Source organism: Mytilus edulis, chromosome 6 (assembly GCF_963676685.1).
Source record: "Mytilus edulis chromosome 6, xbMytEdul2.2, whole genome shotgun sequence".
NCBI classification, from domain to species: domain Eukaryota; kingdom Metazoa; phylum Mollusca; class Bivalvia; order Mytilida; family Mytilidae; genus Mytilus; species Mytilus edulis.
The window spans coordinates 84,917,246-84,944,314 of record NC_092349.1 but is presented as its reverse complement, the minus strand read 5'-3'; the positions used below and the strand labels follow the sequence as shown (position 1 = coordinate 84,944,314).

General features: G+C 31.0%; 2 protein-coding genes across 4 annotated transcripts; one reads left to right on the top strand and one right to left on the bottom strand.

The window, feature by feature from the left end:
- Positions 1 to 105: 105 nt before the first annotated feature.
- Positions 106 to 12,343, bottom strand: LOC139528739 (translation initiation factor eIF2B subunit alpha-like). Of its 2 annotated transcripts, none has more exons than XM_071324881.1 (9): positions 12,244 to 12,343; positions 9,171 to 9,272; positions 8,161 to 8,306; positions 7,164 to 7,280; positions 6,631 to 6,743; positions 5,658 to 5,726; positions 5,010 to 5,085; positions 1,633 to 1,758; positions 106 to 291 (listed from the first exon to the last, which is right to left on the bottom strand). In XM_071324881.1, exons 1-9 carry the CDS (start codon positions 12,326 to 12,328, stop codon positions 136 to 138), a joined length of 990 nt encoding a protein of 329 aa, XP_071180982.1. In that variant the 5' UTR covers positions 12,329 to 12,343; the 3' UTR covers positions 106 to 135. The 2 variants fall into 2 exon arrangements, with proteins under 2 accessions (XP_071180982.1, XP_071180983.1); XM_071324882.1 differs by lacking the exon at positions 12,244 to 12,343 and adding an exon at positions 11,881 to 12,020.
- On the top strand, positions 12,047 to 26,657 carry LOC139528740 (general transcription factor IIH subunit 3-like). 2 transcript variants are annotated; one of them, XM_071324883.1, is made up of 7 exons: positions 12,047 to 12,180; positions 17,676 to 17,773; positions 18,541 to 18,647; positions 19,633 to 20,080; positions 24,698 to 24,833; positions 25,358 to 25,394; positions 26,475 to 26,657. In XM_071324883.1, exons 1-7 carry the CDS (start codon positions 12,174 to 12,176, stop codon positions 26,539 to 26,541), a joined length of 900 nt encoding a protein of 299 aa, XP_071180984.1. In that variant the 5' UTR covers positions 12,047 to 12,173; the 3' UTR covers positions 26,542 to 26,657. The 2 variants fall into 2 exon arrangements, with proteins under 2 accessions (XP_071180984.1, XP_071180985.1); XM_071324884.1 differs by lacking the exons at positions 12,047 to 12,180; positions 17,676 to 17,773 and adding an exon at positions 17,843 to 17,849.
- The last annotated feature ends 412 nt before the right edge of the window (positions 26,658 to 27,069 follow it).

Here is a 27,069-nt window from a genome sequence, read left to right as displayed (position 1 = left end):
CCTTGAAGTTGAATGCTTGTTCTATAATGTTTAAACATCTCAAAATAAAATTGAAATTGAAATGACCAATTGCATGATTAGATTTTAATAAATGAAGGTATCACATGGTTTTAATAGATTTAATTTGTTTCAATGTTAACAGTAAAGTTTGATAAGTTCATCACTGACAGCTGACGGTGTTAATACTCCTAAGTCTGTAAATAATAACGTGATGTATGCTGGGGGAGTGTAGTCAACCAATGGATGTTCTCGAAATAAATCTGTTGTTGTTTTCAGGGTACTGGCTTTGTACTGAAATAAATAGGTATAGATATATATTCACTGGGGTAAAGCTGATGACCGTAACTGCATTCACGGTCATCCCAAGATGCATTCACGGTCATCCCAAGATGTTGGATGAAAAATTAGGTCAGTATTTGTATTGTCTGTTTATGTGTTTCTATATCATTTTCTTTACAAAGCATACATTGGTACTATGTAAAGTTATAAAAGAAAATGATATAGAAACACTTAAACAGACAATACAAATACTGACCTAATTTTTCATCCAACATCTTGGGATGACCGTGAATGCAGTTACAGTCATCAGCTTTACCCCAGTGTATATTGATTTTGTTAATCAAGGTGTACCCATCATTGTTAACAATATCCAAACATACATCATATATTTACATTTAAGGTATTATGGTGTGAAAAATGAACATTCTCAAAGCATTCTCTAAAAGTTATATGCTCTTATCTTATTACACAATTCTATCATTTAGCTTAGCTTCTAATCACATAATGGTGTTTCACCGCGATATAGCCATTTTAAGCTAATGCGAAGTAAAGCAAACAACAATCAATCAACATAATGATGTTTTTTCCTGTATAATCCATACAAAATTTTTCAGCTTAAGAAAATGCTTGGTCACATTTATCTTTATTATATTTTTAAACATATCAAAATAAATACTACGTTTTGACAAAGTAAGAACAAATTCTATCATTTTTAATTCATACTCCCATACCATCTTAAATAATCATGTTCTTAAAAAGAAATAAAATGAAATTTACTATCAAATCCTAAAATCTCCCTTATTTGATGCCAATTTAATTTCATCATAATTTGTTCCCCTGGAAGTTGATATGAATGAACTTGATAACAACTATATCTGCCTTTTAGACGATGTTCAAGGTCATTTCCTACTGGTTAAGGGTAAAAGGCACAGAATTAACCACCAAGCTTTCACAAGTGACTGAAAAACATCAATGATTTTAGCAATGTACGTATTTTTTTTAATCTTTAGTTTTCTTCCTTGTAACTCTTTAATAGGGATTCTGAGAAAAAATGAAGATAAGAAGAGACTTCCAAAATTACTCAACAACCATCATACTTTCTAATACTGTGGATTCATTTATTTTCGTGGGTATCAATTTTCATGGATTGAGGAAAACTCGCAATTTCGTTGATATTTGATTTCGTGGTTTTGTCAATCTCTGCATGCAACACTTGTATAAAATTGGTATTTTGTTTAACATTTAAATTCATGGTTAATCTGTACCCATGAAAATTGATATCCAACGAATAATAATGAATCCACAGTAGTATTTTTCAAATATTTAAAAACATAAATTTGTATTACTACAGACCTTGAAATCATCAGGAAGGTCATGCTGGTTCAAAGGATATAATCTTGTAAACTTGAAGCTTTCTGCCACTACATAAAATGGTTTATTCATTGCTTTAGCTGATAATCCAATGGAAAATGTACCAATCTGAAAGGGAAACAAAATTGTAATAATCTTATCTAACTTTCAATTGGAATTCTACAATGGTGCTTTTTCAAAGTCATTTTTTGAAAGTAAATGATTTCAACTATACTTCTGACCTAAGGCACTAGTTTGGAAATGGAATAATCATTTTGTATTGGTTGTAACAAAAGTAAAACTCGATAACATTTAAACATTTTGGTGTGTATGAAAGATGATACATAATTTTTTGCACATGGTACTGTTTATGATTTTGTATATTAAATTTCTCTAATTCTTCGTCAAATTATCACTTTCTGCACCCATTGTATAAAAAAAATTTAATCAACGTGTGGTTTGTTTGATCTCAGTTCTTCATTGGTTAAAATCCGATTATGACGTTGAATTTTCTTGTTTTCCTCTGAATTTCCTATTGTGAGGGCATGAAAAAAGGCGACCATGCCTGATGACGTCACATAGAAAGAACATTTTGCAGATCAGTCGCAAAGAAGGAATAAGTTTGCCTCTGTATTGTTTGAAAATCATAAGAGAAACAGATTCCACCACCAAATCTTGTGTAATACGATATTTATCCACTCTCGACAGTTAAATTTTAAATATTTAAAACGCTCGGCGAGTCTCGCGGTTTAAATTTGAAAATTTAACTGTCTCGAGTGGATAAATATCGTATCACACTCGATGCAGTGGTAGAATCTATATATATCCAACACAAATCTTTAATTAATAACCTTTAGAGAAACATATTCCACCACCAAATCTTGTGCAATACCATATTTCTCCACTCTTGACATTTAAATTTTAAATATTAACCAGGTGCTCCACAGGGCGCAGCTTTATACGACCGCAGAGGTCGAACCCTGAACAGTTGGGGCAAGTATGGACAAAACATTCTAGCGTGATACAGCTCTGAATTTGGATTGTGATCAAATTTTTGACATTACATGGTTTTTTTTTTACACAAAACAAATGTCAAGATTTTACAAATTTTACAATTAAAGATTTCTTCTTCAAACTTTTTAAATCTAAAATGAAATAGTTGACACAGCATAGGTTTCTGACACAGAATGAATGTGGTCTAATGAACTTAAAAGTTTGTTTTTGCCTTTTAGCAATTCACTATGCTGTTGAATATTAATCCTCTCAAAAAAATGTTTGAAGAAATTTTCTTTTTATTTATGAAATCTGAAATGAGAAAAATTTAACCCCCCCCCCCCCCCCCCCCTTTTTTCACATCCCTGTTTCCCTTTTTCCAAAACTGATATCAATTCAAATTTCTAATGGAGTTTGCAACAATAACTACTCTTTTAAATACATCATAAAATATTAAAATGTAATATAAAGTGCTTGTTATCACTGAATGGTAAAGATTGGTTGGTAGTAAAAGTGAATATACATTGTTTATTGTATAAAACAATAAAAAAAACTTCATCAGCAACATTTTATATTATGCAAATTTCCAATGAAGTTATTTACATAAAGTTATTGGCAAATAAAAATAGAAAATGACATCATAGTCATGTCTGGCAAATGTCCAACATACATTATCTAAAAACATTTTAGATAAGATAAGGAAATAAGATGTAAAAAAACTGCTTGTTATCACTGAATGGTAAAGATTATTTTAATTTATCAGTTGGTAGTAAAAAGTGAATATACATTGTATATTGTATATAACAAAGATTTAAGTTGATTCTGGACAAAGAAAGATAACTCCAATTAAAAAAAATCTTGCTATTGCACAATATTTTGCAATTAGATATTTCTTGTTTACTATTCTGGACAAAGAAAGATAACTCTAATTAAAAAAAAATTTGCTATTTCACAATATTGTGCAATTAGATATTTCTTGCCATTGCGCAATACTGTGCAATTGAAAAGACTTGCTATTGCACAATACTTAATATAATAATTTTAGATCCTGATTTGGACCAACTTGAAAACTGGGCCCATAATAAAAAATCTAAGTACATTTTTGGATTCAGCATATCAAAGAACCCCAAGATTTCAATTTTTGTTAAAATCAGACTAAGTTTAATTTTGGACCCTTTGGACTTTAGTGTAGACCAATTTGAAAACAGGACCAAAAATGAAGAATCTTCATACACAGTTAGATTTGGTATATCAAAGAACCCCATTTATTCAATTTTTGATGAAATCAAACAAAGTTTAATTTTGGACCCCGATTTGGACCAACTTGAAAACTGGGCCAATAATCATGAATCTAAGTACATTTTTAGATTCAGCATATCAAAGAACCTAACTGATTCATTTTTTGTCAAAATCAAACTAAGTTTAATTTTGGACCCTTTGGACCTTAATGTAGACCAATTTGAAAACGGGACCAAAAGTTAAGAATCTACATACACAGTCATGACAATTAGATTCGGCATATCAAAGAACCCCAATTATTCAATTTTGATGAAATCAAACAAAGTTTAATTTTGGACCCTTTGGGCCCCTTATTCTGTTGGGACCAAAACTCCCAAAATCAATACCAACCTTCCTTTTATGGTCATAAACCTTGTGTTTAAATTTCATAGATTTCTATTTACTTATACTAACGTTATGGTGCGAAAACCAAGAAAAATGCTTATTTGGGTCCCTTTTTGGCCCCTAATTCCTAAACTGTTGGGACCTAAACTCCCAAAATCAATACCAACCTTCCTTTTATAGTCATTAACATTGTGTTTAAATTTCATTGATTTCTATTCACTTAAACTAAAGTTATTGTGCGAAAACCAAGAATAATGCTTATTTGGGCCCTTTTTTGGCCCCTAATTCCTAAACTGTTGAAACCTAAACTCCCAAAATCAATCCCAACCGTTCTTTTGTGGTCATAAACCTTGTGTCAAAATTTCATAGATTTCTATTAACTTAAACTAAAGTTATAGTGCGAAAACCAAGAAAATGCTTATTTGGGCCCTTTTTGGCCCCTAATTCCTAAAATGTTGGGACCAAAACTCCCAAAATCAATACCAACCTTCCTTTTGTGGTCATAAACCTTGTGTTAAAATTTCATAGATTTCCATTCACTTTTACTAAAGTTAGAGTGCGAAAACTAAAAGTATTCGGACGCCGGACGACGACGCCGACGCCGACGCCAACGTATTAGCAATATACGACGAAAATTTTTTCAAATTTTGCGGTCGTATAAAAAATTGGTAATTTAACTGTCTGGAGTGGTTACATATTGTATCACACTCGATGCAGTGGTAGAATCTATATTTTAATCAACCACAAAGTTCTAAGTAACTAACCTTATTAATGATGCCACCACTCTCGACCACACCTTCAGCGCCTACTAACACAAGATCTATTTTCTCCATCACATACCTACAAAATGTACAGTACATCTTTAGTGCAAAATCTCATAATTGAATACAAAACATATAATGTTAACTTCAGTAGAAATAATCAATGGGGAATGTGTCCATGGGACACAGATGATGCCCAGGCTAGCATATAACCTTATAAAGAGTCATAACTCAAGCACTGTAAAAGTGACGCTACTCAAATTTATACTTGATCTGAGTTTTGTGGTAATAAGCATTGTCTATAAATTTTATAATATTTAGTTGAGGCAAACTTGAGTAAGAGAACGGAAATGATAAATTCAGCATTTTTTCCATTTGTAAAGGGGCATAACCCTAGAACTGTAAAAATGATGCCACCAAAGTTCAAACTTGATCCAAGTTTAGTGGTATTAAACATTGTGTATAAGTTTCATAACATTTTGTTGAGGCAAACTAAAGGTAGAGAATGGAAACCAAAATTTCAGCAATTTAATATTTGTAAAGGGGAATAACTCTATAATGGTGAAAGTGATGCCACCAAAATTCAATTTTGATCTGTGTATTGTCATCACCCCCAATAATTCAGTGTATACAAACACTTACAACACTTACCCAACAGCGGAGTCAAGTATAATGGTAGATGGTATACCAAGTTTTTGTAATTCTTCATGTGTTTTGTGTCTGAAAAAACAAACTGCTGCATTAATAACTTCTATGTATAATTCAAATAAACCCAACTTTATGTCTTATATATAGACATTTATCTGCTTCTCTGTAACATCTTTATCCCTTTGATAATAAAGAAATTGTCTGCAAACACTCCTGTTCTTTTTTAATAATCCATAACAATACTTCTTTATACTTTTTTCTACCATTAAATAATCAAGAATCATTTAAACCTGTTTTCTAAAAAATAGCTCAAAAGACTTATATACTGGATTTTGCTTTTTCCACCAGCCCACCTGTGCCCACTCCAGGTTTAATCTCTTTTTTGGTAAAAATATTGATTATAATTGCTTATCTGCTTTTTTCAATTGATTGTACTTGCAAGTCTTTTAATTAAACAAAAGAAATTTGCATGCCCACTCCTATGGGTGGGCAGAGTGGACAAGCTAGAAATTTTGCCCACCCGGTGCCCACTCCCACTGTGGACGGGTGGACAAAGCAAAATCCACCTGAGCTGTAGTGTATTTTCCCGCATTCCTTAATTTTTGATACAATTTCAATACCTATGAAGGTACTGTAAATATAGCCCCAAAAAGAACCTTAAAATAAATCAAAATATTAATGAAATGTATAATATAGTTGTACCATGCATCAGGTACAACACAATCTACATTCTCACACAAGGGCTGTTCCAAATTTAAATGCTGAGTTGTGTGGTGAGGGTTAGGAGACAATTGTTTTAGACCTCAACCACCCATTAAATAAAATTTTCATTCAACTTACAAGTCTAACAAAATTATTTACAAAAATACAAACACCAGTACACAATTTATTATTTTGAGTGCACCCCCCCCCCAAAAAAAAAAATGTGTTTATATTATGAACAGTCCTGACATGGAACAAGATAAATTATAGATACCCAGACTTGTTAGGCTGTGATTCAGCTACAAATACATTAAATCTTTTCTTGGCTTCTGCAGCCTCCTTCAGTACTTGTAATACAACCCTCGACTTGGAATTCGTTAAAATTGTCTACAATTGAAACTAATGTTATACAATAATGAGAAATTCTAAGCAAATGAAACGATGATGGTACTTGGAAAGTTTAAACTTGTTCCATTTAAAACTACCTTTAGCTGAAAATTGATTTTTAAATATCCCCCCCCTGAAATTTTACATTCATGTTTTTGGTTATAATAACTGATACGACTTTTCTGCAATTTGTTGTATGTCTTATTGGTTAAAAATTAACCCCTAATAAAGTAATGAATTTTCTAGCTGTGTTAAGGACCTATTGGTGGCCTTTGGCTATTTTCTGCTTCATAGTCAGGTTGTTGTCTTTTCGACACATTTCCTGTTTCCATTCTCAATTTAATTTTTTCAGTCAGAGGAGACAGAAACCTTTAATGGAAGAAAAAATATTTTAGGGAGGTTACATAAATTGAAACCTACAGTTCCATCTCTGATGAATGGATGTGTCACTTTGCCAATCTTTTGTCTTGACCCTGCTACTTTATCCAAGAACAAATTTCCTCTTTCAACCAACAGCTTCTTTAATTCTTGAATATTCTGGAATAAAATCATATAAATTGAGAATAAACAAAAACAAAGTACAATTAACTAACTGATTTTTGTCAGAGATTTATTTTGTGACTAAAAAAATACAAATATATTGTGAATATATGCATATATGTATTTCAACACAAAAAAAAAAATCAAACTTGGGTCATTTCTTAATACATTAAGAAAAAGAAAGAGAGTTGTCTCTTTAACAATCCTACCACATCTTCTTACTCTTATAGAAAAAATATTTTCAATTTTTTTTTTAATTAAATATCCAATTAATTGAGAAAAAAAAATATAATGGCAAAGCTTCTGTTTAATTATTAAAAAAAACCACACATCACCTTTGAAGAAGTCCTAGTATACAGTTATTTGGTAGTGCATTTCTTTTAGACAATAAATGGAAATAATAAAAATCCCACCTGCACTTTCTCTATACTATTTTTAGTGTGGTGTACTACTTTTGAGACAAATTATATCAAAATTATAGAAAACTTCATCAGCTCTAACTCAAAATATGGACAATTTTATGTTCAGGGGGTCTTGAAATCTTTTGACAGCTTCCGAAATGCTTATTTTTAACCTTTTTCAGTTGGACCAAATCACTACTTTACTTTAAAATTCATGAATCAAATTTTTTCCCAGTGTAATTTTATCCCCCTACTTGCTATTTGAGGCATAAAACATGAAGAAATAAATTTGGAAGGGGTATACCAAAGATTGGCAAGTAACACACTGTCCACACTAGGGACTATATTTGTGGACAACGAAAATCAAGAAACGATAACTGTGTACTCATCAATTTTGCTCATTTTCTAATTTTACATGGGCATAACTTTTTGTATTTTTTTCTTAAAAAGATGAGAAACTGTGTATAGTTACATACTGAGTATTCTAGTGAAGTAAGTTTGAGTGATATAAATCTTAGGAAGAGTTCTCCAGCTGATGATATAGATGTTGTACTACTGTCGGTCTCAGTTAATATATTTATAGCTTCCTTCAAACTTTCTCTCATTTCCTGCACAGTTTCAACTGCAAAAGAAAACAAGAAGATAATGCAAATGTGTAATTTTATTACAGTAAAACAATGAGTCAGTGTTCTTGTTTTATTTAATTGAATAGATCAATTTGAAGTAAAATGCTTTAAAGATACACTTTTTTCAAAATTATATTTCACACATTGAAGTTTCTCTGCCATACTCATACATGGACATATTTATTCTGGAATGAGAACTGAACAAATTTCAGAGCAATTTTCAAAATCTTAGTGATCTGCATTTAATATCATCTTCATATCCTGAGCATAAATTTGAATCCATAAAAGTTTTAAAAAAATATATAATTGGCTATTAATTTTCCATAATTGAATAATGTCTGTTTGTAAATTCTTATTCATGTTCAGTTCTTGTGATACTAATGTAACACACATTACCTTTATATAATTATGGTATGTCCATGCTTCATCAGATCTGAACACACTTTTAATTGACATAGAGGAAGTCTAGTGATTTCTTTAATTACATGTAAGTATGAAACTTTGGTGGATAGATATCCATTGTCAATCAATCAAAAGAGGGTTTTTCAGGGAGCCTAGGCTCCCTCTTTTGTGGGAAAAAAATGGTTGATTATATAGAGAATCACTCAAGCATGACTGGAGTGGATCCCCTCTTAGGCAGTCAGTCCCCCCCCCCCCCCCCCCCCCCCCAAATATGAATGTGGTCTAATAAACTTTTCCCCTCCCCCACTAGAGTGCAAACCTAAATTCTCCTTCTACTTCGTTGGTAGGGGAATGGGGACTAAAAACACACACACAAAAGCAAAAGAACAGCTCTTGTATTGCAGTTCATTTTCTCAGAGTCATTTATGTTCTTTTAACAAGATATGATTAAAACTTACCTTTACTGATTTCCAGGAGGTGAATTAATGTTTTGATTGCTGCTACAGCTGCTGCCAAATCTGGTTCATTATTAGTAAGATTGGTGAAATATGTCAGTATATCTGTAATATAACAGGTAAACAGTTAAAAATACAGATAAATCTTATATAGTGTTACTTAGGTTGGTAAATTATGTCAATATAGTCCACTTCCAACTTCCAAAAAAGAATTATAATAGTCATTACTGCCTCTAATAAAATTGAGAATGGAAATGGGGAATGTGTCAAAGAGACAACAACCCGACCAAATAAAAAACAACAGCAGAGGGTCACCAACAGGTCTTCAATGTAGCGAGAAATTCCCGCACCCGGAGGCGTCCCTCAGCTGGCCCCTAAACAAATATATACTAGTTCAGTGATAATGAACGCCATACTAATTTCCAAATTGTACACAAGAAACTAAAATTAAAATAATACAAGACTAACAAAGGCCAGAGGCTCCTGACTTGGGACAGGCGCAAAAATGCGGCGGGGTTAAACATGTTTGTGAGATCTCAACCCTCCCCCTATACCTCTAACCAATGTAGAAAAGTAAACGCATAACAATACGCACATTAAAATTCAGTTCAAGAGAAGTCCGAGTCTGATGTCAGAAGATGTAACCAAAGAAAATAAACAAAATGACAATAATACATAAATAACAACAGACTACTAGCAGTTAACTGACATGCCAGCTCCAGACTTCAATTAAACTGACTGAAAGATTATGATTTCATCATATGAACATCAGGCACAATCCTTCCCGTTAGGGGTTTAGTATCATACCATCATAAGTTCATAACATATATGAGAAGAACATAACCCGTGTCATGCCAACAACTGTTTTTAGAATATATGTGTTTAGTTCCGATGCAAAGACCTTATCAGTGACTGAATATTAACGCCAAAATATGCAATCTTTAATGAGTTGACAACAGTATCGTAATTATATCCCTTCTTCAGAAGTCTAAGTCTACCAGACAAAAATCAATCTGACCATAGGTCAATCTGACCTCATAATAATATGATGAATAATCATGATCAGATGATAATTACTGAAAATTTTGGTTATTACCGGAAGAATATTTTTAGGAAACAGTACTAGAGATAAACGACAACAGGTGAAAAACCTTTTTAATTATGAAATCCGTAATTATCAAACAATATCACTTTTATCCCTGGTAGATATTTTTCATTTCATAGATAAAGATTTCAGATATATATAGCAGCTACATTGACTTTACATATGGGCCAGATCAACTAGGCTGGAAAAGCCTGGAATCCACTTGGAACAACATATAACCACTATAAACACCCATAATCTATGCAAACATATGCAGTCTCGAGCTCTTGACATACACGTATTATAACAGATTGTCAGAGTTACTTGTGTTCTGTGGTTTTAATATATTTTAATTCATTTCTCATCAAATAAGGTTTCCCTGTGCCTGCCTGTCCGGTACACATCAAATTGTGACCATCTCTGGCAAGGGAAAACCAAAATAATTAGAAAGGCAGTGTCTGTTCGTACCCGCATGCGGGTACGAATAGCAAAATTGCCGTTCGTAGGCTACGCGTACCCACATCCGGATTTATAATAAATTGCCATCGGATCGGGAATTAAACGTAAAATATATACAGAAATTATCGCAATTAGTGAATAAAATTGATCAACTACTTAAGAAGTTTTGTAAACATTTATATATATGTAAGTGATCAACAGTTTTTCCCGGTTAATAAATATTCTTAAAATGGGAAAAGAGTGATATACAAGTGGGGCAGACATTTCAAAGTTATCATGAATTGGAACAATGTGTTCAAAAGTATCAGTCGATTGATTTTATACAATTGTATATAAAAACAAACTCGGAGTCAATTGCAGCTGCAGAGAAAAGATGAACTGGAAAAACAAAAAATAAAGAGGAAATCAAGTTTTACAGAATATTTTTTTCCTGTCATTCACGGAGGCAAAAAATTCTAAACAAGTTCGACAGGAAAAATGAAGGCCTATACATTATTTCTGAAAAACAAAGGCCGATCATATGCCAATAATCTTCTATGAAAGCTTCGTTAATAGTAAACAAAATGTTTGACAAAAATGTAATTTAAACCTTCAGCGCATCAAAAAATATTTTGCCTCTGAGGCGTGGAAGCAACTTAAAATTCGGAAATTATATATTATCAGATTATAGGACTATAGTTTACAGGGACTGTATATTTCATTTTCAATCAGTACATGTGCATTTAATTTGCAAGGTTTATTATATATTATCAGAGACGTCTCTGATATTATTAACTTATAAATACAATTCGAAAATATTATTTGTCATACCCTTCACTCGTTCTACTCGAAATCCCCATATTATCGATAATTAATGTATATATTTCACGTTTAATTCCCGATTTGATTGCATTTTATTATAAAACCGGATGTGGGTACCCGTAGCCTACGAATGTCAATTTGACTATTCGTACCCACATGTGGGTACGCGCAGACACTGTCAATTAGAAATGAATTAAAAATATATAAACAACAACAAAGCACCTGTCATATAATTTTCATTACCATATGTACATCGAATATGGTAAAATTGAGTAGGAAAATATCGCCTCTGATACTTTAACTATAATGGGATTAGCACAATTGATACTTTTAGATTCTATATCATTAAAAAGAGGGTTTAGTCACAACCTTGTTTTTCCATCTTTTTCTGTTGCAATGATCTGTTCGGTACTTATAATTTTTTTGATCTTCAGAAGATGCGTCTAGAAATTTTCCGAAAGCTCAATTTCATCGGTACCAAACCCTCCTTTCATTGGTCAATTTTCTACTTTCATTTTAATTTTACCAAATCAAAATTATCGTTATGTTAGTGTCTTGGAATCTTTCATCAAATGGAAACATATCATTGATTTCTTTCCCCCTTACGTATGTTCTCCTGAAACAACATGTGAAAAAATTATCTTTGTCCAAGTGTATTTGAAATGGCAGGTAATTGTCTCATTGTCATCACACATAAAACACCTTGTTTTATTAACATGAAAAAGATGTTACCTGTGAAAAGAGACGAAATACGAATTAGTACATATTTCCAATGAGTCCCCCTGTTTACTAAACAAAGGCCAAAGGACAAAGCCATGTTCTATTAGACCTTATCCATATTTTGAAATATGTGACAATGAACTATTAAAGTTTTACAACTATGTCTTCTCTTTTGTTGTGTCATTTTTAAATGCAGTAACAGATTAACTCCACACCCATCATTTTTCCCATACTAAAATATGAATATATAAAATTGATTTATTATGTAATTTTCAGCTACTGTAAGTTTCAAATTAATTGGATAAAATTTATAGTAAAGTAAAAGTAAAGTAAAGTAATCTTTATTTAAAGTCGGGTTGCATATATATACATAATAACAAAGAACATGAGCTCTTAAGAGCTCTTTAACCGACTGATATTAATAAACAAAACATACATGTTATAACATCAGATACACATACAACACAAACATACAGACATCACATATATATATTAATACATAGATAGCACATGCAGAATAAAAGCTAAGCAAGATAGATTAGAACAAATGTCTAATATCAGCACATATACAGTAGCACATAGTATTTATATAACAGTAGCACATGCAAACTTAAACACTTTAAGCACAAACAAAAGACTGCATGCAGCTACAGCAAAGGTAATGCATAAGCAAAAGAAATAAATGGCTAAATAAAAAATAAAAATAACTGCAAAAAAATAAAACATAAAAAAAACCAAACATACCGTGTATAAAAGCCTAAACAGGATTCTACACGTACAGTACAGCCTGTGACTTCCTCTTAGTTATGTCCACCCTCTTGCATGGTCAACATCCAATGGTGAACATTTATTGGGGTATTCAATCTTGAGATGTTGGCCATTTATTGGGGGTCATAAATCATGGGCAGATTTTTTATCTAATTATGTTACCTGTTAAAATCAATCAGGGTTGAAGTTTTCAGCTGGTATGTTTCATTAAATTTTACCTGTACAGGTGACTTGGGTTTCTATCAAAATTGACATTTCACCTTTTTTTGAAAATGTAGAATAAAATATTGTTTTACTCTGTTAATTTATTATTATTTTTTTGTCTTTAATGCTATTTAATTTTTTAATTTTTTAATTGTTTTTTTTTTCATTTTTGTTTGTTTTGTTTCTTACTGTTTTGTTTCTTATTCTTTTAATTTCTTCTTGGTAAGAATCTTGAGTCGAAATGGCAAAAAGTCAAAGCTAAAGTTATTGACTAGCATTTGAAATAAACAGACTTTTAATAATTGTTTTTTAAGTAAAAGGTTTATATAAATACACATGATGTACATTGTATTCAATTGTTTGTTAACATTATTAAATGAGTTATTACTATTAATAATAACTAATAATCATGCAAGTGATATTTTAAATAAAAAAAATGAAAGTAATTAAACAATTTGGTTTCTTAACAAAATAAGATGATCAATATCAATCCTTTTACAATAGATTTTGATAACATCTAACATTATTCAGGAAAACTACAAGTACCATTATATGGTTTAGGAAAAAACTAATTTTGTTTATTTAAATTTTCTTCAAATCTCAAAACAAGAGTTGTGCACAAACAATCACCGAAAAGACTTATTTTCTAAATGTCCACCTAGTTATCATCAAATTTTGATAAATGTTCATTAAAAATGCTAATCATAATGAAAAATGTTCTTATATATCTGAATCAAGTGAATCTTATGAAAAGAAATTATTTAAAGAAATTGTCTTGAAACTTATTAACTTAAGTATGTTATCTTCAGTTTGGTTAATTTCTTTCAAAATTTGTCTCCAGAAAAAATAAAGTGCACTTCTAAAGATGGTGACACTTTAATGGTTTATTAATTAAATCATTTTTTTTCAGTGTATTATATTGTCGATAGTGCTGGACTGGCATGATACATATTCTTGGTATACTTTTAGATAAAGTTAATAATTGCAGGGACTTTAATGAATTAAGACTTTTAAAGTCCTTAATAAAAAATGAATTTAAAGAAAAATCTAAAAATAATAACTTATGATAAAAACTGTAAACTTGATTGTGTCAATTAAGGTAGAGAAGTTTTGGTCATAATTTAGAAATAGAAAATAGTGGGCAATATAAAATTCCTAGAAAGGATAGAATGTGTAAACTGTGCCTCTTGTAGGTCAATGAAGAACACCTATTCCTTGATTGTAAAATTAACAAAACAACTTTGAGATATAAATCCATTTGAAAATTATTTACCTTCTCATTATAATGTCTCTAACCCAAGAACAAAAAGTAAAAGAAATGCTTAACCTCTAAAACATGGATCATGTTTAAAATATCATATGACAATAAAAATATTATCAAATTTTGCTGTACTGAATATTTCTAATACTTATAAAAAATATTTTATTCAATAAAGAAATAATGAATTGCCTAAATTTTATTTAGCTTAAGTCCTAAAGACAATCTTAATCATATGTTAAGATCAGTCTATCTACAATAATAAACCATTTTGATTTTAGAAAATTAATTTGAGAAACACCTTGTCAATAGAAAAAGGCAGGCATTGTAAATATTTGCAGTATATTTGAAAATGAGATTCATTTATTCTTTACTACCAAAAAATAGACTTAATATAAAAAATAACTTAAACTGATCAAAAATTATTTAAAAGGTATAATATCAAAACTAATAGTCAGGAGACAATTATTTTTTAATTAAGCTGTTTGTTCAACAAGTTTTATTGTTTCATTTTATTTTTGAATTTCTTGTCATAATAACAGTCATTAAATTTGACAAACACATACATGTATATTTTACCTGAGACACCTGACCTGTAAGTAATATAATTTTAACACTTCAATGCATTCAAGATTTCCCTTTATCCTTGACTAGTTTTTGATAAATACCTTGTGTATTAAAAAAGCAACAGGGGGTATGATGATGAACATATAGGGCCACCATGGTGAACATATTTTTTATGGCCACCATTAATAAGATAAAGTCACAGGTAGTACAATGTACCACTACAGATACAGATACAGATAACAGCAGGATTCATCAAAGCCAAAGGTCTGAGATAATTAGTAAGAACTTTATGAAGAACGTCACATTAGAGTCTCCTGTAATATTACATTTATAGACATTTGAAGATCTAAATCTGTGCAGCCCATTGCTTGTTGAAAAGGGTAGAAAAGCACTTTTTAAAATAAAAAAAATTAATTGCATACCTGTCAACCTGTGACGATTATGCAGGTTATGACCTGCATTGAAGAATCAAATCTCAGGTCATAACGCGTACGAACTTTTCCGAGCTGAATTTCAGTATTTATGGTACATTTTCTTATAATGTATATCAAAGATACCAAAACATCAATGCATGTTCAGTTTGTTAAGTCATTTTAAATCTTATTAAATAATATGAGGCAGGCATTACCTGTGAATGGGGACGAAGTTTGTTTAAATTATTTTTTTTGTAACTTTTAAAAATATTTGTTAAAATAAAGAAATGGAAATACCGTAACGTTTCCGATTTTGGTTCTGTTGTTAGGGATTTTACTTGTGACGTTATTTAAGTTATGACGTCATGTTTAATGTAAACAAATGACGTCATGTTTAATGTAAACAAAGAAACGCAATGCATCAGGTAACGTTTATTCATAGACAAAGAATGATTAAAAATGAAATATTAGTATTGTGTTCCTTGAGTTCCTATATTTTACTAGACTAATCAAAGTCTCACGACAACAAGACCGGAAGAAGGAAGTAGAGTTATGTGTTCTGTGCAGATCCGGAAATTAAAAAACCTGACAAAAAAAAATTGAAAGATTTTGAGTTCATTAGTATGTAATGAAAAATTCGGGAAATTTTCCCGATTTTTTTTTTTTTTTTTTTTTTATTGGATTTTCTACTGTAATAGGGGACTTCGTCCCCATATTATTTCATTGCACTTTTAATGATTTATATAAATTTGTGTAACTCAGTCTTATGTGCTTTACTTTTTGAGAAAACACTAGAATTTAATGTAATTCTTAAATGTTTGAGACTATTGACTATGTAGCCTTGAACCTTAATATTTCTCACTTATTAAGGAAATTAGACTATGATAAAATATAGTAATACAGTTAAAGGAAGTATAAATGTAAAAAATAATTTTCAACTTTTTTTTAAAAATTGTATAAAGGTATAAAAATAATGAAGTCAAGTAAAGCCATGCACTTAATGGGTCACTTAATTTGACAGTTTACATAGCTAGATGAAGAATTACGAATTTTCCGGTATTTCAAAGGAATATTACTTATGAAATCAATCTCAAGGCTAAGAAACACGGGTGAAATCGGGCCATTTTCGGAATTCCCGGGTTAATTCAATGACCCGGCGGGTGTTCCGGGTGATCCCTCAGACATGTGAAAATCTCGGGTCACACCCGCAGAATACGGGTCAGTTGACAGGTATGTAATTGGACGGAATAACCAATGCAAGCTGTTAGAAAATTATTTGACTCCCTAGTTGTGCCTATTGCTCTATACGGTAGTGAAGTATGGGGAATAGGCAAACAACACAGGGATTCAGATCCCTTTGAACACTTGCAGTATAAATTTAGCCGAGCTGAATAGATTGCCTTTATATACCAGAATAGAAATATTGGCTTCATATACTAGAGTTAAATAATTCACTTGCCCTAAAAATATATTTATAAAGCAACTGAAAAAATAACTCTTGGATAATAAATATGAAAAATCTTATTTCAAGACTTGGATTTCATTTTATTAATTAATCTAAATCCTATTGATATTAAAATGTATTTAAAACCCATTCAAGAGAGAATCAACAATATAGCCTTCAAGAAGCAAAAGACTGACATAACCATTTATTGTCAATGTTTTAGTGCAAATAAAGTTATCTTATCTTATTAAATGAAAACATTTTAGAAAATTAAAATGATGGTAAAGTATATCAAGCAGATAGCAATTTCTAAAAACCATATCTTTACCTTAATTATCTTTATCAGTGTAATAATAAATGAGAGAGAAAAAAATTACAATGAAATTAGTCCAGAAAAAACAAATACATGAACTGTACATTACTCTACAGTATATAGGTATTACTGACAAAAAAAACATGTCTACTAGTAAAACAATACTAGCTATTTACATGTAGTGCTGGAAATATATTATATAGACACATTAATAACATGATATATTTAAGCCTTATTAAAGCAGATATCCTCTTTGGTTGTATGATATTGTCAGGTTGTTGTCTCTGACATTATACTGACATTTCATATGGTTTTCTTATGGGATAATAATTTATCAAAGAATGCATTGCTACAATATATAGTGGTTTTTTTTGTGTTTTTTTATAATATAGAGTCAATTAAATATATATTTTGTATTAATAAAGTTTGACATCCAGATCGCATAAATTTATTTTTCAACTTCTTTTTTGTTTTTAGAAGAAACTGGAACATCCATAAGTAGTCAGTTGGTCATTATTTTGGACACCAATCCAGTATGGTGGGGCAAATGTGGATCTCTTGGAGATGGACAAGGTGTAAGTAAAACCTTAGAATATAGTCAGATGGACAAGGTGTAAGTAAAACCTTAGAATATAGTCAGATGGACAAGGTGTAAGTAAAACCTTAAGATATAGTAAAGAGCAATTATAACATTGTATAAAGTTATGTTGTCAATTTTATTAGTCCGAGATTACTCTGACCTCCAACAGCTGTTTTGCCAGACAAGCTGGGGCCGAGGGACCATTGCAGCCCCAGCTTGTCTGGTGAAACAACCGTTGGACGTCAGAGTAATCTTGGACTAGAATTTTATATGTTAGTCAGTAAAAAGTATTTAGTTCAGAGTTACAAATAAAACATTTTGGTGAATGTTGGATGGTTCACTGACAAAGACTGATCTGTTCATGTGTATAAATCAAATTTTCTAACTAGATTGTCTTGTAATATTTTTGAAGACTGTATAGTCTTTAGCTTTGATAAAATACAGAATTCCAGACTTCCAGTATGGATGCAAAAGAGTCGTTTTACAGCAATAAAAAAAATCTGCCTTTGAAAATACAGATGTCAGACTCAGAAATGATACATTTTCACACATTGTTATTCATCATCTTTACTTCTTAAAGGGGTATTTCCCTTTTAAATTAGTTTACAATTAACTAGTTTTCACATTATGGGTGCAAAATAGTTTTCAAAAGTCTTCATTTTACATATATGTTTATCTCAGAAATCACACATATAAATCAAATATTTATTAATTCTGTGCAATTTTACACATTCATTGAATTTCTTACCATTTGAATTTTAGATAAGTCTAACAAAGTGTTTGGAAAGTGTTATGGTATTTGCCAACTCACATTTGATGATGAGCAGCTTGAATGATTTATCAGTTATTGCAGCACATACAAATAAAAGGTTGGAAAAAAAATTCAGACACAGAATTATGTACAGGAAATATTGCAACGTATGCTTTTCCTTTGTTTCTCATATATGTTTTCAAACATATCAAAAACATATGGAAGCAAATTTTGTCTGGGTTTCTCAGTTAAGCTCTCTGTTGAGTGTCATTCCAGAGCACCTAAGTCTCCCCCACCCTAGACTTTGTCTGGCTGTTTGACAATCTCGGACTAATTTCCATTTACAATTGTTCTTAAATATTTCTGAATTAAAGAAAGTTTAAAAGAAATATACTCATGTAATTAAATGTATGAACACCAAATAAAGTACCGTACCTCACTAAGAATATTTACAGAAAATTAGGGAAAACAGTTATACAACTGTTGTTCTTTCGCTTTTAATTTTTCAAGTGGATTTTGCGTCATAAATAAAGGCAATAGTAGTATACTGCTGTTCGAAACTCATAAATCGATAGATAAAAAAACAAATCTGGGTTACAAACTAAAACTGAGGGAAACGCATCAAATATAAGAGGAGAACAACAACACAACATTAAAATGTAACACACATAGAATTGAACTACAACATAACAATGGCCATTTTCCTGACTTGGTACAGGACATTTTAAGAAAAAAATGGTGGGTTGCATAAAAAGTGATAAAAATTCACCTTATCTTTTTTTCCATCTCAGTTTCTGAATCTTATTTGATTATTAAATATAAAACTACTGAGGTTTGGTATGTATACCAATGAGAAAATTATCTACCAGAGACTAAGTTATGAGGATTTTAACAATTACAGTATTGACTTCAATTATAATACCAAAGCAATTACAGATATTCATTATATATTGGCCGATTTTTCTTTGAAAATGATATCATTCAAAGTACATCCAAAATGATTGTATGTGAATATATTATTAAAAGTTTCAAAAGGGAGATATGGTTCGATTTGGGAGAAATATGTTTAGAATGATAAATCAAATCTTACTTTTATGTTTCAGTGTTGTGTTATACCCTAACAGAACTCATACATCAACAGAATCGTCATCAAATGATGGAAGATATGAATTATTCTGTCGAATGAATGAACAAATAAAAGACGAAGTGAAAACAATTGTATTACAAAATATGGAAGGAGCTTTTTATTCAGACTCATTAATAGCTGGTGCTATGGCCATTGGTCTTTGCTATTTAAATAGAATTGAAAAAGAAAATGAATTTAAAGAAGGGACTACATCTTCAAGGATATTGGTCATAAAAGGTTCGGAAGATAATCCTGAACAGTATATGAATCTTATGAATGCCGTATTTACAGCACAGAAACAAAATGTCGTTATAGACGCCTGTATATTAGACAATGACTCAGGACTGTTACAGCAGGCTTGTGATATTACTGGTGGTATATATCTAAAAATACCACAAATTACAGGATTACTGCAATATCTACTGGTAAGGTTAGATTTAGAAATACATGTAAAAGTGTTTTTATTTTTATACGACCGCAAATTTTGAAAAAATTTTCGTCGTATATTGCTATCACGTTGGCGTCTGCGTCGTCGTCGTCGTCGTCGTCGTCCGGCGTCCGAATACTTTTAGTTTTCGCACTCTAACTTTAGTAAAAGTGAATGGAAATCTATGACATTTTAACACAAGGTTTATGACCACAAAAGGAAGGTTGGTATTGATTTTGGGAGTTTTGGTCCCAATATTTTAGGAATTAGGGGCCAAAAAGGGCCCAAATAAGCATTTTCTTGGTTTTCACACTATAACTTTAGTTTAAGTTAATAGAAATCTATGAAATTTTGACACAAGGTTTATGACCACAAAAGAACGGTTGGGATTGATTTTGGGAGTTTTGGTCTCAACAGTTTAGGAATTAGGGGCCAAAAAAGGGCCCAAATAAGCATTATTCTTGGTTTTCGCACAATAACATTAGTTTAAGTAAATAGAAATCAATGAAATTTAAACACAATGTTAATGACTACAAAAGGAAGGTTGGTATTGATTTTGGGAGTTTAGGTCCCAACAGTTTAGGAATTAGGGGCCAAAAAGGGACCCAAATAAGCATTTTTCTTGGTTTTCGCACCATAACGTTAGTATAAGTAAATAGAAATCTATGAAATTTAAACACAAGGTTTATGACCATAAAAGAAAGGTTGGGTTTGATTTTGGGAGTTTTGGTCCCAACATAATAAGGGGCCCAAAGGGTCCAAAATTAAACTTTTGTTTGATTTCATCAAAATTGAATAATTGGGGTTCTTTGATATGCTGAATCTAACTGTCATGACTGTGTATGTAGATTCTTAACTTTTGGTCCCGTTTTCAAATTGGTCTACATTAAGGTCCAAAGGGTCCAAAATTAAACTTAGTTTGATTTTGACAAAAAATGAATCAGTTAGGTTCTTTGATATGCTGAATCTAAAAATGTACTTAGATTCTTGATTATTGGCCCAGTTTTCAAGTTGGTCCAAATCGGGGTCCAAAATTAAAATTTGTTTGATTTCATCAAAAATTGAATAAATGGGGTTCTTTGATATACCAAATCTAACTGTGTATGTAGATTCTTCATTTTTGGTCCTGTTTTCAAATTGGTCTACACTAAAGTCCAAAGGGTCCAAAATTAAACTTAGTCTGATTTTAACAAAAATTGAAATCTTGAAGTTCTTTGATATGCTGAATCCAAAAATGTACTTAGATTTTTTATTATGGGCCCAGTTTTCAAGTTGGTCCAAATCAGGATCTAAAATTATTATATTAAGTATTGTGCAATAGCAAGTCTTTTCAATTGCACAGTATTGCGCAATGGCAAGAAATATCTAATTGCACAATATTGTGAAATATCAAAAAAAAATTTAATTAGAGTTATCTTTCTTTGTCCAGAATAGTAAGCAAGAAATATCTAATTGCAAAATATTGTGCAATAGCAAGATTTTTTTTTAATTGGAGTTATCTTTCTTTGTCCAGAATCAACTTAAATCTTTGTTATATACAATATACAATGTATATTCACTTTTTACTACCAACTGATAAATTAAAATAATCTTTACCATTCAGTGATAACAAGCAGTTTTTTTACATCTTAATATTTTATGATGTATTTAAATGAGTAGTTATTGTTGCAAACTCCATTAGAAATTTTAATTGAGATTAGTTTTGGAATAAGGGAAAGGGGGATGTGATTAAAAAAATTGGGTTCAATTTTTCTCATTTGAAATTTCATAAATAAAAAAGAAAATTTCTTCAAACATTTTTTTGAGAGGATTAATATTCAACAGCATAGTGAATTGCTCTAAGAGAAACAAAAATTTTAAGTTCATTAGAACACATTCATTCTGTGTCAGAAACCTATGCTGTGTCAACTATTTAATCACAATCCAAATTTAGAGCTGAATCCAGCTTGAATGTTGTGTCCATACTTGCCCTAACCGTTCAGGGTTCAACCTCTGCGGTCGTATAAAGCTACGCCCTGCGGAGCATCTGGTTAAATTCTAAGCTTCTGAACTTTTTACATGTTTAAGGGGCACTAGCTGTCAAATTCATGTTCACCAATATGACTCAAATTCTAATATTTGATTTATAACAATGTTAAATATGTATCCAAATTATAAAAAAGTCTTAAAACAAACAATTTACAGGGCATGGGTTCGATAAAATGTAGCTTCAGTTTGTGTGTTTTTTAGTCTATACGCCATCTAATTAACTATCGAGGTGAATTCCAATGGCCAAATAAGCAATATAAACATAAACATAGATATAAATAGATATAGAAACTCGTGCAATTGGATTTTACTAGGTCTGTTTAATTTCATACAATAAAAATATATAGTAATCATCCTTTTTCTCCTATATAAGAATATTATTTTTTGTGGATCGAACCACTAAGTCATCAAATGATTTATCTTTGTTTCACTTTCAATGTTGACATTCTTTTCCTTTAAAAAACAGAACAAAGACAGTTCATGAGTTATTCTCCTGTAGCTAAGGGGTTAAATTGAAGTTCACATTAATACTGATTCCATATGAGATTGAATTATTCACTTGCAAGTGAATAATTCATCATCAAAGTTTCTTAGCTTATTTTGACAAAATTGAACTGGCTGCTAAAAGCAAATGATTATTTCACTTTTTTACAATCATAAATGATTGAACAAAAAAAAAATGTATTTTCGATTTTTTCTATAACTCGTAGTTAGTGCCCCTTTAATGGTCATATGGTAGGTGCCTGAAAGTTTTAAGTCATGATTTTGCAATAATGTTTATTGTTTAGGGTTATAAAGAAAATCTACATTAAATAAAATCAACTTAAAGAAAATTTAATTAAACCAAGCACTGATTTAAGAAAGAGCATACATGTATTGGTCTTCACAAACGTATCAGACAAACATTGATTTAAGAAAGAGCATACATGTATTGGTCTTGACAAACGTATCAGACAAGCATTGATTTAAGAAAGAGCATACATGTATTGGTCTTGACAAACGTATCAGACAAGCATTGATTTAAGAAAGAGCATACATGTATTGGTCTTGACAAACGTATCAGACAAGCATTGATTTAAGAAAGAGCATACATGTATTGGTCTTGACAAATGTATCAGATAAGCATTGATTTAAGAAAGAGCATACATGTATTGGTCTTGACAAACGTATCAGACAAGCATTGATTTAAGAAAGAGCATACATGTATTGGTCTTGACAAACGTATCAGACAAGCATTGATTTAAGAAAGAGCATACATGTATTGGTCTTGACAAATGTATCAGATAAGCATTGATTTAAGAAAGAGCATACATGTATTGGTCTTGACAAACGTATACGTATCAGACAAGCATTGATTTAAGGAAGAGCATACATGTATTGGTCTTGACAAACGTATCAGACAAGCATTGAATTAAGGAAGAGCATACATGTATTGGTCTTGACAAACGTATCAGACAAGCATTGATTTAAGGAAGAGCATACATGTATTGGTCTTGACAAACGTATCAGACAAGCATTGATTTAAGGAAGAGCATACATGTATTGGTCTTGACAAACGTATCAGACAAACATTGAATTAAGAAAGAGCATACATGTATTGGTCTTGACAAACGTATCAGACAAACATTGATTTAAGAAAGAGAATACATGTATTGGTCTTGACAAACGTATCAGACAAACATTGATTTAAGAAAGAGCATACATGTATTGGTCTTGACAAACGTATCAGACAAACATTGAATTAAGGAAGAGCATACATGTATTGGTCTTGACAAACGTATCAGACAAGCATTGATTTAAGGAAGAGCATACATGTATTGGTCTTGACAAACGTATCAGACAAACATTGAATTAAGGAAGAGCATACATGTATTGGTCTTGACAAACGTATCAGACAAACATTGATTTAAGAAAGAGCATACATGTATTGGTCTTGACAAACGTATCAGACAAGCATTGATTTAAGAAAGAGAATACATGTATTGGTCTTGACAAACGTATCAGACAAGCATTGATTTAAGAAAGAGAATACATGTATTGGTCTTGACAAACGTATCAGACAAGCATTGATTTAAGAAAGAGAATACATGTATTGGTCTTGACAAACGTATCAGACAAGCATTGATTTAAGAAAGAGAATACATGTATTGGTCTTGACAAACGTATCAGACATGTTTCTTTTATTCATTCAATCAGATATTTCTTTGAAAAATGTAATCATCCTGCATGTACATGATGTTTAAGTACTGAGTATTTTTTTTCCTTAAATTAGAATAAAAGAGCTTAAGTTTCTACAACTACAAGTATATTTTATTTGAAAATTCTGTACCAATTAAATTCAATACATTTGTTTATGTATATTTTACGAATTACATTTGATATCGAAGACGGATTATTTCAATAAGCTCCAGAAAACAACAAAGTAAACTCATTCAAAATGAAAGTAGATTAAATAATTGGTTGTAAAGTAAAGGTACAGTCAGAACTTTAATACATTAGTCAACCAATTTAGCAAGTCCAATTCTTTTGAGCTTCTTTTACAGGAAACTATACATGGTATTTTAGAATATGTTTGGACTTTTTTCAGTGGGTATTTTTACCAGACCCCCTAGAAAGACCAAAACTGTCATTGCCACCTAAAGTACAAGTGGACTATAGAGCAGCATGTTTCTGTCACAGGAATCTCATTGATATAGGCTATGTCTGCTCAGTATGCTTATCAAGTAAGTAAAATATGTCTGCTAAGTATGCTTATCAAGTAAGTAAAATATGTCTGCTCAGTATGTTTATCAAGTATGTAAAATATGTCTGCTCAGTATGTTTATCAAGTAAGACAATATTTATTGCATTTATATAGACAGTGTACATGGTGTACAGCATGTAAAGTGTTGGATTTCCTGTAAATAAAACCATTTATGAAACAAGCAGTTATAACAACCACTGTCAGAAAGAGTTGTCGCTGTTTTGAACCATGCTTAACTGAAGTATTCAAAAAGCCTAAAAATGTTATGTTTTTGAGCCTAAAGTGGAGTTATGTGAAGCCAAACTATTCAGGTGTGAAGGTCAAGAACAATGTTTTATAGAATTTTCTTGTTTATATTAACATAAAGATGATATTTACATTAATAAGAGTAATGGAAGAAAAAACTTATTTGAATTAATTACCATATTGAAATTTTATTTCACAAATACCTAGACCTATAAGCATGATAAGTATGAACATTGAATTTATTATTTTATATTTCAGTATTCTGTACCTTTAGTCCAATCTGTCCGACATGCCAGTAAGTAACAGGTTTTTCTCTGTATCTGTTTTCCCTACATCTTTATATAACTGTCATTAGATATTAGAAGATGTGGTATGAGTGCCAATGAGACAACTCTCCATCCAAGTCACAATTTGCAAAAGGAAACCATAATAGGTCAAAATACATTCTTCAACATGGAGTATTAACTCACACTGAACAGCAGGCTAATAAGGGCCCCAACAAAGTGTAAAACCATTCAAAATGACTGTATCTTTTTGATGCTATGAAAACACCTATTGATTAGTTTATGCTCCTGATATAGGGTACCAGTAGGGATCACACCCTGGATTTCAACTCGACTATTTTGATAATACCTACTTTTCATATCAAAGGACAATAAAATTTGACTCAAATTAAGTGGGTGATTTATTATTTATACTGCAATTGTGCAATCTTTGCAGTCAAATTGCATTGACTATTTGTATATTTGTGATGAACAGACACTGACTGTATAGTGCCTTGTTTTGTTTATTACATATGATCATTAAGTGTAAGGTTTTCAGTTGTTAATACAGAGGAGTAGGTCTGGTAAGGGCCGATTTTGGCCTCAAATTTCAGGTTCATCTGACGAAAGATTTTGGACACTTTTTAAACTCGTAAGTGTCTATTTCAGTTGATTCAATTAGTTTATGTGAAAGATTTTAACTGATTTACTCAAGCTTAAATATGAAAAATCTATCAAATTTATATGCAAATTAATGACACTTTTCAGATGGTTTTTGTCAAAAATGAAAGTGGCCGCATCCTTGTTCATCCTCAATCTTGCTAGTGCCCAATATATGTACATTGTATTGTAAAAAAACAGCCCATTTTTATGTAGCAGAAGCATTCTACTTTCCAATAAATAACTATAAGTTTACATTTTGAACAATTTTGTAAAACTGCTATATTTTGGGGCAACAAAGGGGTCTTACTGGACCTACTCCTTTAAAACTCCAGTGTTAACTGCCAACTTCACAGTTCTGTTTGAAGATAAACAATTCCATCAATTTATTTAAATGAAGATTTCTGCACTTTTAAATTGATTGATATTTATTTTTCATTTTTTTATTTCAGGACATCATTTAAATTCCTTGCCCCACCAAAGATGTTAAAGAAAAGGAGTAAGAAACCACCAACCTAAGAAATCAAGATTAGACAGTATATACCGGCAGGACATGACATCTTATTAACAAAACCAGATCTGAATCAATGAATAGTACTGATATTGTCTTGCCTAATAAAATTAGAATGACTCTTTATCAGTGTTTCTTTATTTAAGACTTATTTACATTACTGTATTGTATTACTCATGGCCGCATGCAATATCACTAGAGTTTGCTTTCTTTGAAATAAGATACCTTAGAGAACGTCTCATCTAAAAGTACATCAGAGACACAAACAAGCAAAAGCTTTATTTCTGTCAGCAACACACTTACACTTTGTCTGATTTTTAGTGATCTAATATGAGGCAAGCATTACCTGTGAATGGGGACGAAGTTTGTTTAAATTATTTTTTTTGTATTTTAAATATTTGTATATTGATATATTGATACGGAAATACCGTAACGTTTCCGATTTTGGTTCTGTTGTTAGGGATTTTACTTGTGACGTTATTTAAGTTATGACGTCATGTTCAATGTAAACAAAGAAACGCAATGCATCAGGTAAC